Source organism: Callithrix jacchus, chromosome 18, assembly GCF_049354715.1.
Source record: "Callithrix jacchus isolate 240 chromosome 18, calJac240_pri, whole genome shotgun sequence".
In the NCBI taxonomy this organism is placed as follows: Eukaryota; Metazoa; Chordata; class Mammalia; order Primates; family Cebidae; genus Callithrix; species Callithrix jacchus.
In genome coordinates, this window is record NC_133519.1 from 38,352,689 (window position 1) to 38,365,567 (window position 12,879).

At 34.9% G+C, this 12,879-nt stretch overlaps 1 protein-coding gene across 1 annotated transcript in view; it reads right to left on the reverse strand.

The window, feature by feature from the left end:
• Positions 1–4,181: 4,181 nt before the first annotated feature.
• NUF2 (NUF2 component of NDC80 kinetochore complex) overlaps positions 4,182–12,879 on the reverse strand; it is a 33,582-nt gene continuing 24,884 nt past the window's right edge. The window contains exons 12-14 of the mRNA XM_002760308.7: positions 11,502–11,677; positions 10,371–10,506; positions 4,182–4,516 (exon numbers count right to left, since the gene is read on the reverse strand). Of these exons, the coding sequence (XP_002760354.1) occupies positions 4,382–4,516; positions 10,371–10,506; positions 11,502–11,677 (447 nt within the window). The 3' untranslated portion in view covers positions 4,182–4,381. The remainder of the gene's footprint in view (positions 4,517–10,370; positions 10,507–11,501; positions 11,678–12,879) is intronic.

Consider the following 12,879-nt stretch of genomic DNA (forward strand, 5'->3'; position numbering starts at 1 on the left):
TCCCATGTGGTATTCTAGGTTCATTTCCTAAGAGACTAACTAGCTCATTGTATGAAATCTCAAATTCTTGTCTCAGAAAAATTCAATTTTAAGAGTTGCATGCAATCTGAACTAGAAATCCTGAACCAATTACTAAGAGGATGATTTAGACAAAATAATTTTTAAAAGATAATAAAGTCAGAATTGAAGCCTTGAGATGAGTCATCCTTTTAGCAAAATTTTAAGGTAATCTTCGGATATTATTTAGAACCTATTTCAACTTTAAACAGATTATCTCTAAATTCTGACACTTTTCTTTTTTTGAGTTGTTACTATCATTTAAAAATTTTCAGCTTTTAAGTTTCAAACCTTAAAATCCACAGCTATTTTAGCATTGGTTATGCAAGTTATGTTGTGCCCCCTGGTGGCAATATGGATAGGAAGATGAGAAGCATATTTCAATCAAAGGGAGAGTGCCAACTTAATTGAAAAAAGTGGCAGGCCCAGAATTTAAAATGGAATTTCATATAAAACTTTTCTGGTCTTACTAAAAATAGGAAACATCCCGTTAAACTAAAATCAGATGTATTAACTTTAGCCTGCAAGGTGCATATTTCAATTTCCCTTGCTTTGTCATAAAATGAATTAGCTCCTTGAAATATGTCAGTTGAACTTGAAATTAAATATTTGCTCTACATATAGCTAAGTACCTGAACTCATAAATGATAACTAAAGTCTGTGTCTGCACAGCATTTAAGATCAGGCTTTGGCACATGCCACATACCATGAGGTCATTTGCTTCTGCAGAGTATTAATTTTCCCACATTGATAAACTTTAAAAGATTACATGGCCCAGGTAGTTATTTTCAAGGTGCTGGGGAAAATCCTCAGTTTACTCAGTTATTCTTTACTTAAAAGTCGAATGTAGATTATACTGAAGACTTCTTAAATAAGGCTTTTTCCCTCTTTGGGGGCAAAAACAAAGTGAAAATATCAAACTGCTAAAACATATGTTGTTATTTGGTGTGAAAAGATGCATAAAAGATAGCATTTCTTGCTGGGATAAGATAAACCTGGCCTCAAGGTTATATGCTTTGGTCATGGGAGAGAGTTGGCTATTCCTTAAGTAAACACTGAAGTGACTACCAGGTGCTTAGTTCTATGCTGGAGTAGAAATACAAAACAGATTAGTCACAGGCCTTGAAAAACCTGAAGTCCAGCAAGGTGTAACACGTGTAAAAAAAAAACACAATATAATGATACCAATTACTGTAAAAAATAAAAGAAAAAAGGAAAAGTTGACAGTTAAAAAAGTATCAGACTTGGCTGAGCATGGTGGCTCATACCTGTAATTCCAGAACTTCAGGAGGCTGAGGTGGGCAGATCACTTGAGGTCAGGAGATTGAGACCAGACTGGAAAACATGGCGAAACAGGCAGCTGTCAGGAGTAATTTGAGGCAGTATAACGACTATTTGGGGTTTTGGTTAGCTGTCCTTGTTTAAAATATAAAAATGCCACTACTTAGTATTGCATAATTTAACTGAACTCATTTAGACTGGCTTTATTCTAAAATTACAAAAAAACAAAAATAAGCTGGGTGCGGTGGCACGCACTTGTAGTCCCAGCCACTCGGGAGGCTAAGACAGGAGTATCACTTGAACCCAGGAGGCGGAAGTTGTAGTTAGTCAAGATTACACTACTGCACTCCAGCCTGGGCGACAGAGCAAGACCCTGTATCAAAAAAAAAAAAAAAAAAAAAAAAAAAGTATTAGACTTGAAAAACAAGTGTTTTCCAATTGAAAGGGAAAGACAATATAAACTACGGGGGGGAAAAATGTGTCAAGACAATAAGTGTTAAATGCTATAGAGGCCAAATAGCTCAGTATTGCTCAAGAACAAAATTCAAGTAAGAATTGGCAAGAGGAAAGGTGAGAAAATCTAGATTATGAATGGTTTTCAAATTCCTGCAGGTTTACTTTATCCTCTAAGGGAATGGTCCCAAGAAAAATACTTAAAAATATTAAGCATTTAGGTCCAGAAAACTTAATAAGCATTTATGTCCTAACAATAAATGTTTAAACACACACACACACACACACACACACTGAAAGAGTATTTTTTATTTTACTCTTAACCAGTTACTAATTAGGCATTCGTGCCTACTGAGCACTGTACAACTTCTCAAACCTTGAAATCAGATTGAACATTGCCATCTTCATTTCCTATTCTATGATTTTCGTGTGATACTTGCTTTTTATCTCAGCAAATGCCCCAGCTCCACAAAGATATGATGCCATTGAAAGGAATATAGTACGCTTTAACACTGAAATTCGGAATGACCTTGAACTAGTAGTGTGCGACGGTGTCCCACAGGTGTCAAGTATTGTTGTTTCCTTTGGAAATTTAAAATACTCCGTAATTCCCCTGTGAGTTCACTATGGCACCCTGGCAGGACAGTTCAAAAAGCTAAAAAACTGCACAGATCACTGACACATTCTATCTAATTTGCATGATAGAATACTTGAATGCCTTTGTAGAAGTGGGTTAGAGACTGAGAGTCCGGTAAGATTATTGCAAGCACAATAATCATGAGGATGCAAGTTGCAACATAAGCAAATGAGATGTGAGAGGGAGACTTGGCACATTCATCTGTAGTTCTTGCTAACTAAATGGATATAAGGGAGTGAGGTGCAGTGGCATAAGAGAGAAAGTGGATGAGTTCTTCTTCCAACACAGCAAAACTGTAGTTAGTGATACTAGGAACCATATGTTTTAAAATATTTGATAATCATAGTTGAACCTAATTGGTTCCCCTTTTTATCCTGTATTTTATATCGTGTATTAAACACATTATTCTGAAAGGTCCATTATTAGACTTCATCAGAATGCCAGTAAGTTAAATATACCTACTGGCTATTGGATATGCAAGTCTGAAAATCAGGAGAGAGATGATAAATGTAATAAAAGAAACGTAAATGTGGTAAAAGTTGTTTAGGTGTTTAACTTGTGATGGCAGCTGTGGGTATAGATAAAAGTTTTCAAGGAGGAATATAGAGGTTACAATAAAGAGAGGCAAGGGTGGAAGCACCTGAGAACAGCAACACAAGAGGTGAAGACAGAATGAGGCTCTAGGGCGAAAACATTAACAAGAAACAGACAGGGAATTAGGAGAACCAACAGAGTGGTGTTACTGAGACAAAATGAAAAAAGCACTGGGTGGGAAGAATTTGAGAAAAAATTTAAAAGTATGCATGAAATGTTGGTAACTAGGAATTTTTTGGTGACCTTAGAAAATTCAGAAGATTAGTATGAACAGAAATAATGCCATGATGAACAAGGAGTAAAACTAATTCATGAGCATAGATTAGGTTTTCCAGCAATTTGGTTGTGAAAAAAGTGCAGTAGCTAAAAGTGGAGATAGGTCCAAGGGTTCAAACTTTTTAAATATGAGAGAGATTTGGTCATGTTTATACCTCTTACCCAGCCTCAGAGGCAGCCCTTTCTATGAATGAAAATTCATGAATATTTAAAGAGAAGCTAGGAAGAGACAAGGCAATAGCTCAATTCTGTAAGACCATTTGTTCTTCCCTGAACACTCAGACTTGGCTGCTCCTCCCGTTTCAGGGCTTTGCCTTTCACTGAAAGCCTGATTGCTCCCTAAAGCAACTTTCATTATCTGTGACAAAGAGCAAAGTACCTGGAGCTTCCATGACTTTAGATATTAATAGATAGTAGCTATCAAGTGTTTACTATATGCTAGGCACTGTTCTAGTCACTTTACACATTTTAACTCATTTTTCTTGAAAAAATTACCAGTGGCATCAATGGAGAAATCAACTACTAGACTCCAACTTTCTCTTTCTAATAATGACATTGGTAAGTGTGGTACATTAAAACATTCTAGACTTCAGTATCATACGGGTCGCAGTTCAAGTCTTGCTTCAGCTATTTGATCTTTTAGGACCTTTATAATTACTTCAGCTATGAAAAATCTAGATAAAAACATCTACCTAGAATTGCTTAAGTAAGTATCAGATGAGATCCCGACCACAATGCTGAGGGCACAGTCTGGACTGAATAATGCCACAACTCTCTGTGTCAATAAACAAAACTACAGCCCAAAAAACATATCTATTTAATAGTTAACTAGTTTGTTTTACTCAAACTATTTACAACAAGGGGCAAAGTAGAGACACGAATAGTTGTACAATTATTTTAATTATAAATTTGTAAAAGCCTAATTCATCTTATTAACTACTTATGAGAGTATATAAAAACTGATGAAGCCAACATTGTTTGGTACTTCTGATACTTCCATTCGCTTCAACTTAACTATCATCCCTCTAAATAGAAAATTTAAAGGTGGCAAGCCATTTACAAAAAGACATGTAATTTTATTAGTCAGGTTGACATTTTGAACATCTTCCTCTTCAGTTCAGCTGTCTTCTCATCTATCTTAGCGTAAGAGTCCTCTGTGGCCTTTTCAATACCTTCGTGGTATTTCTCCAAAGCAGTTTTCAAGTTTAAAAATATTTCCTAAGTAGAAAATAAAACAGAATAATAATTATTCCATGCAACAGCTTAAACTAAAAATGAGTTACAAGAATTCCAGGTTTATTCATATTTATTAATATTTTAAAGCCTAAACTCCTATGCATACACATATAAATGTGCATGTCTATGTCTGCTTTTATGAAAAATTCATTCTGTAAGCTGTGCAAACACATCAAAAAAGTCTGCTACTTAAAAAAAAAACAAAGCAGAGACATAAGACAATGGTTAGAATTCTAATACATTAAGAACAAACATATTTATAATCATCAAGGAATCATTTTATGTTAGAGCTTTCATATTAAACATGGAAAATAACTATATAACTGTAGATAATTATACTCTCTGTATTTGACCCTGATTACCATTTAAAAGGTATGCAAACAGATTTAATAAGCAATCTATAGAACTGAAAAATATATTAATACCTTTTAGAGTCTGAATAAACTGAGCAGATAGTTCAAGACTATACTGATTTGCTAAGAATTTAAAAACATAAAAGAACAATTTTTATAAATTCATCTCTACACCTTTTCTTCTATATCATGCTTGCCAAATATAATATTGACCCTCCTTTCATTATTCATTTCTCTTAGAAAAAACAATTCTCGAACTATAATATACATAATACCACAAGAAACTGGTAGTTTATTTACAAGGTTACAGGCCGTGTTTTGCCACTGAAATAAAATAGCCACCTTTTTCCAATGGGGAAGAAAAGCAGTAAATGAATACAATCTTCTCAATTTTAAGTCTCTCTCCCACTAACTTGTTCTTGAGCCTATAATTTTGACTACTACTTATCTTAGTTTAACTTCTATTAAAGATACTATCTGGTTTTGAATAAATTACATAGATTATAATTTGATATAGTATAAATTCAAAAAAGAACACTATTCCGGCAACTCTGCCACCTATACAAGTTTGAGAACTATTACTACAGATTAAGTGAATGTAAATATATGCTTAAGACTAAACAGTCTCCAAAAATCCAAACACGGTTTTTAAATCCTAACACAAAAATAGAAAAGTGTGTTTAGATTTCTGAGATCTAAGCAGGTATCAAATTACTACGACTATGATAGAATAGGAACCATTAGGAAAATAAATCAAAATTTTTGAAGGCTTTATTTCTTAAATCTTGTAGGAAAAATCAGGTGAATTAGTTGCTAGCTTGTGAGAATGCCATCATAAAAAAATCAGCACTTTCAGCAGCTATAGATCAATTTAACTTTCTCGTTCTACAGGGATGTATGTTTACTCATATTAAAAAGAAAGCTGAATACATTTGGTAGAAAGATATTACTTATGAGAAACTATCAAAACGAAGTGTGACTAAATTAAGATATACAATCTGTACGTATCTGAACCAAACATTTCAAAATACCCAAAGGAACACTTTCCTTTTGAGAACAAATATACTCTCAAAGAGGAGAAAAATCCTGCTGGTAGAGCCACAACAACTGAATGACACATTAAGGCCCAATTCCAGTGGCACAGGCACAGAGGCAAAAATCGTTGAAGTTCTAAGCCAACCCTCACAAGATGTTTAATGCTGACAGATCATAGCCCTGCCAAATATTATGTATTTTTGCATTTTCAATTAAATTCTACATCAAAGTGGAATTTCATAATATTAATCCACCTCAATTCACATGTAATAAGTAAGTCTTACTGTGATAGCCTTATCGAAGTTAAATATTTTTAAACTCAAAGGCTAGTTCTGTGCTGTCTAATATAGCAACCACTAGACACATGTGGCTACTTAAGTTTAATATAATTTAATCAAATGAAATTAAATATTCAGTTCCTCAGTTACACTAGCCACATGGCAAGGACTCAATACTAGCTATAGTTCTGAGCAATACCGAAGAACATTCTCATTATAGCAGAAAGTTCTGCTGGATAGTGTCAGTCCAGGTAACTATCTCACTTTTCAAATCATAAATTTTTAAGATTATATACTATCAATGGAGTCTTATGGCCACTATAGCCATTTATCAATAAGTATAAATTAATCAACCAAATATATTATTGAGTGCTTTGTATAGTAGCACTGTAAATAGTACAATAGTACAATGAAATATACCAATTATGCTTTCTTTCCTAAATGAACATACAACCAGACCAGATTGGATATTGAGCACCTGGGATATAGCTAGTGCAAAAAAGGAACAAAATTTTTTACTCCATTTCATTGTAATTAATTTAAATGTAAATGTAAATAGCCATATATCACTAATAGCTCCTCATTGGACAGCATAGATTCAGATTATTTGGAATAGACTGAAAGTGCTATAGTATTTAATAGAGGAGAGAAACATACTTGGAAGAAGTCAAAGTTATGTGAAAGACATAATTTCTACTAGATCTTAAGTAGTGGAAATGATTAGCTTAGATATAAAATTTTTAAAGTCCTAGAGGTAAAAATCTTTCCTGCCTTGTTTACAACTTACTCCCTGAATCAAGTGTGAAGCCTGACAGTCAGTAGATATGTAGGCCATTTGCTGAAATACTGACTGGATGAATGAATGAACTGAAAGAAAATGCTCTTGATTTAAGCGAGAAAGTGTAGTATTGAGAATAATATTTTAGCAGGATGAATGTGGCAGTACTTAATATTCAAGGCATATTTGATGCAGAAGAATTTAAAGTCAAGGAAACTTAGCAAATGTGGCTACAATCCATGACTACTACAAAATCAGGTGATGTATAATAGTAAGAGCTCTGTATGTATAAAGGCTTTGCACATGTATGAAGAGTACCACCATGTAAAAGCAATCATGAAATTAACTTGGTGATTATCTGAATGTCAGGATTATCTAAAGCCCCCAAGTCCAAAATTTCAATTTTGTGATAGAAAATGATGATGCCATTGAGAAATATAAAGAAATTTATGAAGAAGTTGAGCAAAAGAGAGAAAAAGAAAAGGGAAAGACAGAAAGTGAAGAAGAGGTCAGATGTGGGAAAATATTGAATATAATTTAAAAATATTATTTTTGTTGTGAATGGCCAGAACAAGAAACATAGATTTTTGAAAGCTATACAAATGAAGATAATAATTGAAACTAGAAAAGATAAATTATCTATGGAAAAGAACATTTAATGAAAAAGACTATGACGATCACAAAATGCAAAAGAAGTGCACAAAGAACAATTCGGCAATCATAACATATCCTGTTTTTCTTTTCATGAAGGATGATTATGAAGTAAGCTAAGGAGAGTTCTTTAACAATAAGTATTTGATTTTACCAAAGTATTTAGAGACCTTCCCATTTGTGTAACAAATGGATTATCACGATGTAGCCTGAATCAAGGTAGGTAAGAACAACTTAACAAGTTGAACAATTGTACCCAAAGTTTTCATCAATAGTTCCATGACTCTCTGAGGAAAGAATTACAATGCAGCAAAAGGCCTTGTTCTGGTAAACATTTTTATTTTGAAGAAAAAGGCATGCTGATCAAATCTGCGGGTGACACTAAGCAATGAGAAATAGTTAAAGGTGGAAGACTGACTGATAGATTTAAACTGACCTTGACATTTTTGAAATCTAGGTTGAAATAAATAAAATAAAACCTAAAATAGTAAAATTCTGAATTAAAAGTAACAGTTGCACTAAAGTATGGTGAAAAACTTTTAACATGGGAGAACCGTATGTGGAAAAGACAGGAGTCCTTTCGTTGATCACAGGTCAATGTGAGTCAAGGGCAAGATGCTACTGCTAAAAGTCTAACCCAATATTATGCTTCATTAAAAACGTGCTTTGTGTCCGGCTGGTTACACGATTATTTTGGAAGACTGTGTTTAGCACTGGGATCTAAATCTTATGAATAATGACAGTAAACAAGATAGTAATAAATCTGAAAATGAAGCTACATGAAGAATGGTGGAAATCTGGTACTAATTATCCTGAATATGAGAAGGCTGAAAGAAACCATGATCATTATCCTCCAATGTCTGAAGGATTAGTAAGCAGAAAAGGGTACACATTTGCTCCAGAGAGAAGATCCAGGCTGACTATAGAGTACAGAAATAAATATTTTAAACCCAAAATAAGAGACAGAATTTTAACAATTAAAATTGCCCTAGCAGAAGAGCTTGAGTAGCCACGAACACTATACCACTGAAAATAATTAAGCAAAACCTATCAGTGGTTCTCAAATGCCACATTAAAAAAGCATGGGCCCCATTGCTGGAGTTTCTAATCAGTGTGTTTGGGTGAGGATTTGTTCATTTTAAAATTCCTCACTAAATTCTAATATACAAGCTAGTTTTAATAAACACTGTGCTAGATGACCTTTCAATTTTATAAATATTTATAGAAAGCATACAAACATAAGGCCATTCTAGGCATGGTTTGACATTATATGTTCAGGTTAACAATACACAATTACTACTGTGAAGAAATGGAAAATGTAACTGGCAAGACATACCTGCACAAAACTCAAAGTAATATAAGATGGCATGGGTATCTCTTATGACTGATAGACAAAGGTACCCTGAATTTGAGTTAGTAACTGGTTCACTAAATGTTCCTAGACCATGTGATAACACATAAATACTTTTTGATTTGCTTTCATTAAGAAGCAGAATTAGGCTGGGCATGGTGGCTCACTCCTGTAATCCCAGCACTTTGGGAGGCCAAGGCAGGCGGATCACAAGGTCAGGAGTTCAAGACTAGCCTGACCAACATGGAGAAACCCCGCCTCTACTGAAAATATATTTTTTTAAAAATTAGCTGGGCATGGTGGCACAGCCTGTAATCCTAGCTACTTGGGAGACTGAGGCAGGAGAACTGCTTGTACCCTGGAGGTGGAGGTTGCAGTGAGCTAAGATCACACCATTGCACTCCAGCCTGGGCAACAAGGGCAAAACTCTGTCTCAAAAAAAAAAAAACCAAAAAAAACAAAAACGCAGAATTAAATATCTGTTAAGTCTTTCTAATCACCAAGCCAGAGAGACTGAATCTTGCTGAATATCCAGTTAAAAGGGAGAAAAAGAAAAGTAGTTAAGTACAGAAAAAAAACCCCAAAAAACAAAACAGGAAAAAAAGCAGCTCAGTATATTGGGAAGACCATGGAAAGGAAATCCCAACCATTTTATTTTCTTTTACTTTCTGTTTCCTTCTTCCTTTCCTTGCTCCATTCCTTTTTCTTTCCTTCCTTTTTAAAGTAGCCTTGAGATAATGCTCAGGTGTAAGCTTTAACAACATAATCTTTTAGGGGGATAAGGTACTGAAAATAGATAAGGGAATTGTCAATTGTGGCTCTAAGAATTTTTACAAATTGGGTGTGGATGGCAGAAAGTAATGACAGCAAATGTTTAAATATTTATCAGGTATCAGAGGTTTTGGAAACCTCTATCTAAGGAGTCAATGTAGAAAAGATGAAGGATGAAAAAAAATGGGTAAGGGAATTTGCATAATAAATAGTGATTTTTTTGGTAATTTCTGACAGAGCAGTTTGAACAATTGTTCTGGTAGAACACTCTTGAAGATATAAATCAAACTGTAAAAGTTAAGGAGATAATTAATATATCAGAAATAGACTACTTGTTAGACATTGGCAGTTAAAAGGATAACAGGTAAACATTTTATGTTTAGCATTGTACTAGCAGTTTTAAAGATAAAAATGTAGGAGAGAAGATGCCTGGTCTCATTAAACTTAGGACTATTTATGAAGCTTTACGTAGATATATTCAAAAATAAAGAGTACAAAACTTTAGGTATCATTAAAAGTCTCATTACACACAGAGACCAAGTAAGCTGTTTTGTTTTAGTTAACAACTCAAATACATATGAGATAATCTGAAATTAACTTTTTACGAACACATATTCACCTGGAACTTCAGCTTCTCCCTTTCTGTAGCATCTTTTAGTTGCTGAATTTCAAATTTGTATTTCTGGATTTCTTGATTAATTGTGGTTACTTGCTTACAGACAGCACCTCTTTTTTCTTGAACTTTATTGCAATCCCTAAAAGAAAATAGAGACAGCTAATATTTAATCCTCTTTAGCAATTAAAAAGGCAAACACAATTCTAGTTTTGATTCCAAAGTGACCACGTGTCAGTATTTGACAAACCTAAAACTCTTCTCAAGTTATAAAAGCAAATGCACGAAAACCCCAAAGTATGGTGATATAATCACATCATTACATAGAGTGAACTCTTTCTCCTAATATATTAATGAGATTCTTTTTCTCATTGGTGGGTTAGCGAATGAGTAAATAAATACATTTTTAAAATGAAGATTTTTAAGTTACATTTCTCCAGTTGTACACACTTAGGTACTGTTGGTGGGAATGTGAATCAGTTTAACTTTTCTACAAGGCAGTTTGGCAACAGATACGAAATCCTCAGGTTCTGTCCTTTTTCATCTCCATGAGAAAGTCTGAAGGAAATACTCAGATGATCGCTAACGTACCTTTTAGGAACTGAAGGATTGACATCAGACATATGTGGGGCAGATATTTTAAAAACACATTCTTAGAACGGATAGGTACTTTACCAATAAAGTACTCCAACATACCAGCTAAAAACATGTACTTAGTAAAGTATTACTTCTTACCTTAATATAAGACTTTTTGTCAAAACACAAATGCTGTAACTCTACAGACCAGCTGGACTATAAGATAGGCCAGTTAGTTCATTCTGATGCAGGTCTAGACCACTATCTCTAAAGTGCACTGAAATAATCAGTAAGTAGCATCAGAACCATTCTGAAGAACGATGCAAAGGAATTGGAACTGTGTATCTAGGAAAAAAATAGCTAAGATACCTCGAAATCTAACTTGGAAGTATAAGTTTCATAATTAACTCATATGTTTTAGTCAACTAAAGCTGAAATAAAGATAAAACTGTTTAAACTCTTTGAAAATACAGAAGTTTTGAAATCCTGGGGGGTGAGGGGGAATGTATTTGGTTTTCATAATTGCTTTCTAATACGCTAAAATTGAAAACAACTTCATACTCAATTACTGTGCGTTTGTATTGCTTAACATCTTCGTGCTTCTTATTTATTTTGAACTGCACTGTGGCAAGTTTTTCCTTCTTCACAATCATCAGTCTTTTGAACGAATTTTCTTCAGTCTTCAATTTCTTCAGTTCTGACTCACCACTCTCAATTTGGTCCTCCAAGTTCAGGCTCTGTGTTTTATAAGAAGTATTAAAAGTCAATATAGCAAATTAGGATTTATAAATACAAAGAGAGAGTATTTTCTAGGATGAACTATAATTAAACACAATTTTAAACAGAGATAAAACTCTTTAAAGCCTGAAAACCCAGCAGAAAAATGCAGATGAACCAAGAGAGACAACAGGGAGGCCCTGGAGATACTGAGAAAGGACATGACAACGAGAGAGGTGTTTTCACCATGTTATTGTATCAGCACAGACTGAAAGAGAGACATACTAAGATTAGCTGAGACTAGAGTTGAGGGGCTTAGGATCTGAACTAAGATTAGCTAAGATACTGGAGTTGAGGGGCTTAGGATCTGAACTAAAGTAGTAAAAATAAAGGGAAAAGGGTAGGTGCTAGAAGCAACTCAAAGCAGTAATCACTTTTGGGTGACTCGATGGCGGATGAGGGGACTGTGTAGTTAGGAAAGAATGCCTGGGACAATCTCACCTTCTCATTCCTACTTATCTCAAAAAAGAAACTGTTTATCAAATGTAATGTTAGTGATCCTGGAGGCACAGTCTGGATGAGGATGAGCAAGTTAAGAAGTGAAAAAGGTGGCAGGGCATGGTGGCTCACGCCTATAATCCCAGCACTTTGGGAGGCTGAGGCGGGTGGATCACGAGGTCAAGAGATCGAGACCATCCCAGTCAACAAGGTGAAACCCCATCTCTACTAAAAATACAAAATTAGCTGAGCACGGTGGTGTGCGCCTGTAGTCCCAGCTACTCGAAAGGCTGAGGCGGGAGAATTGCTTGAACCCAGGAGGCGGAGGTTGCGGTGAGCCGAGATCGTGCCATTGCACTCCAGTCTGGGTAACAACAGCGAAACTCCATCTCAAAAAAAAAAAAAAAAAAATTTGTTACCCAGACTGGAGTGCAGTGGAATGATCAGAGCTCACTGCAGTCTTGATTTCCTGAGTTTAAGTGATCCTCTAACCTCAGACTCCCAAGTGACTGGAACTACAGACATGCACCATCATAGCTGGCTTTTTAAATTTTTTGTAGAGATAGCATCTTGCTATGTTGCTCAAGGTGGTCTCCAATTCTTGGCCTCAACGGTCCTCCTGCCTCAACCTCCCAAAGTGTTGGGATTACAGGCTTGAGTCACCATGACCAGCCGTAACTGAGGAAGTGACTCATCGCTTTGCCCAGCACATTCCTGCACATAC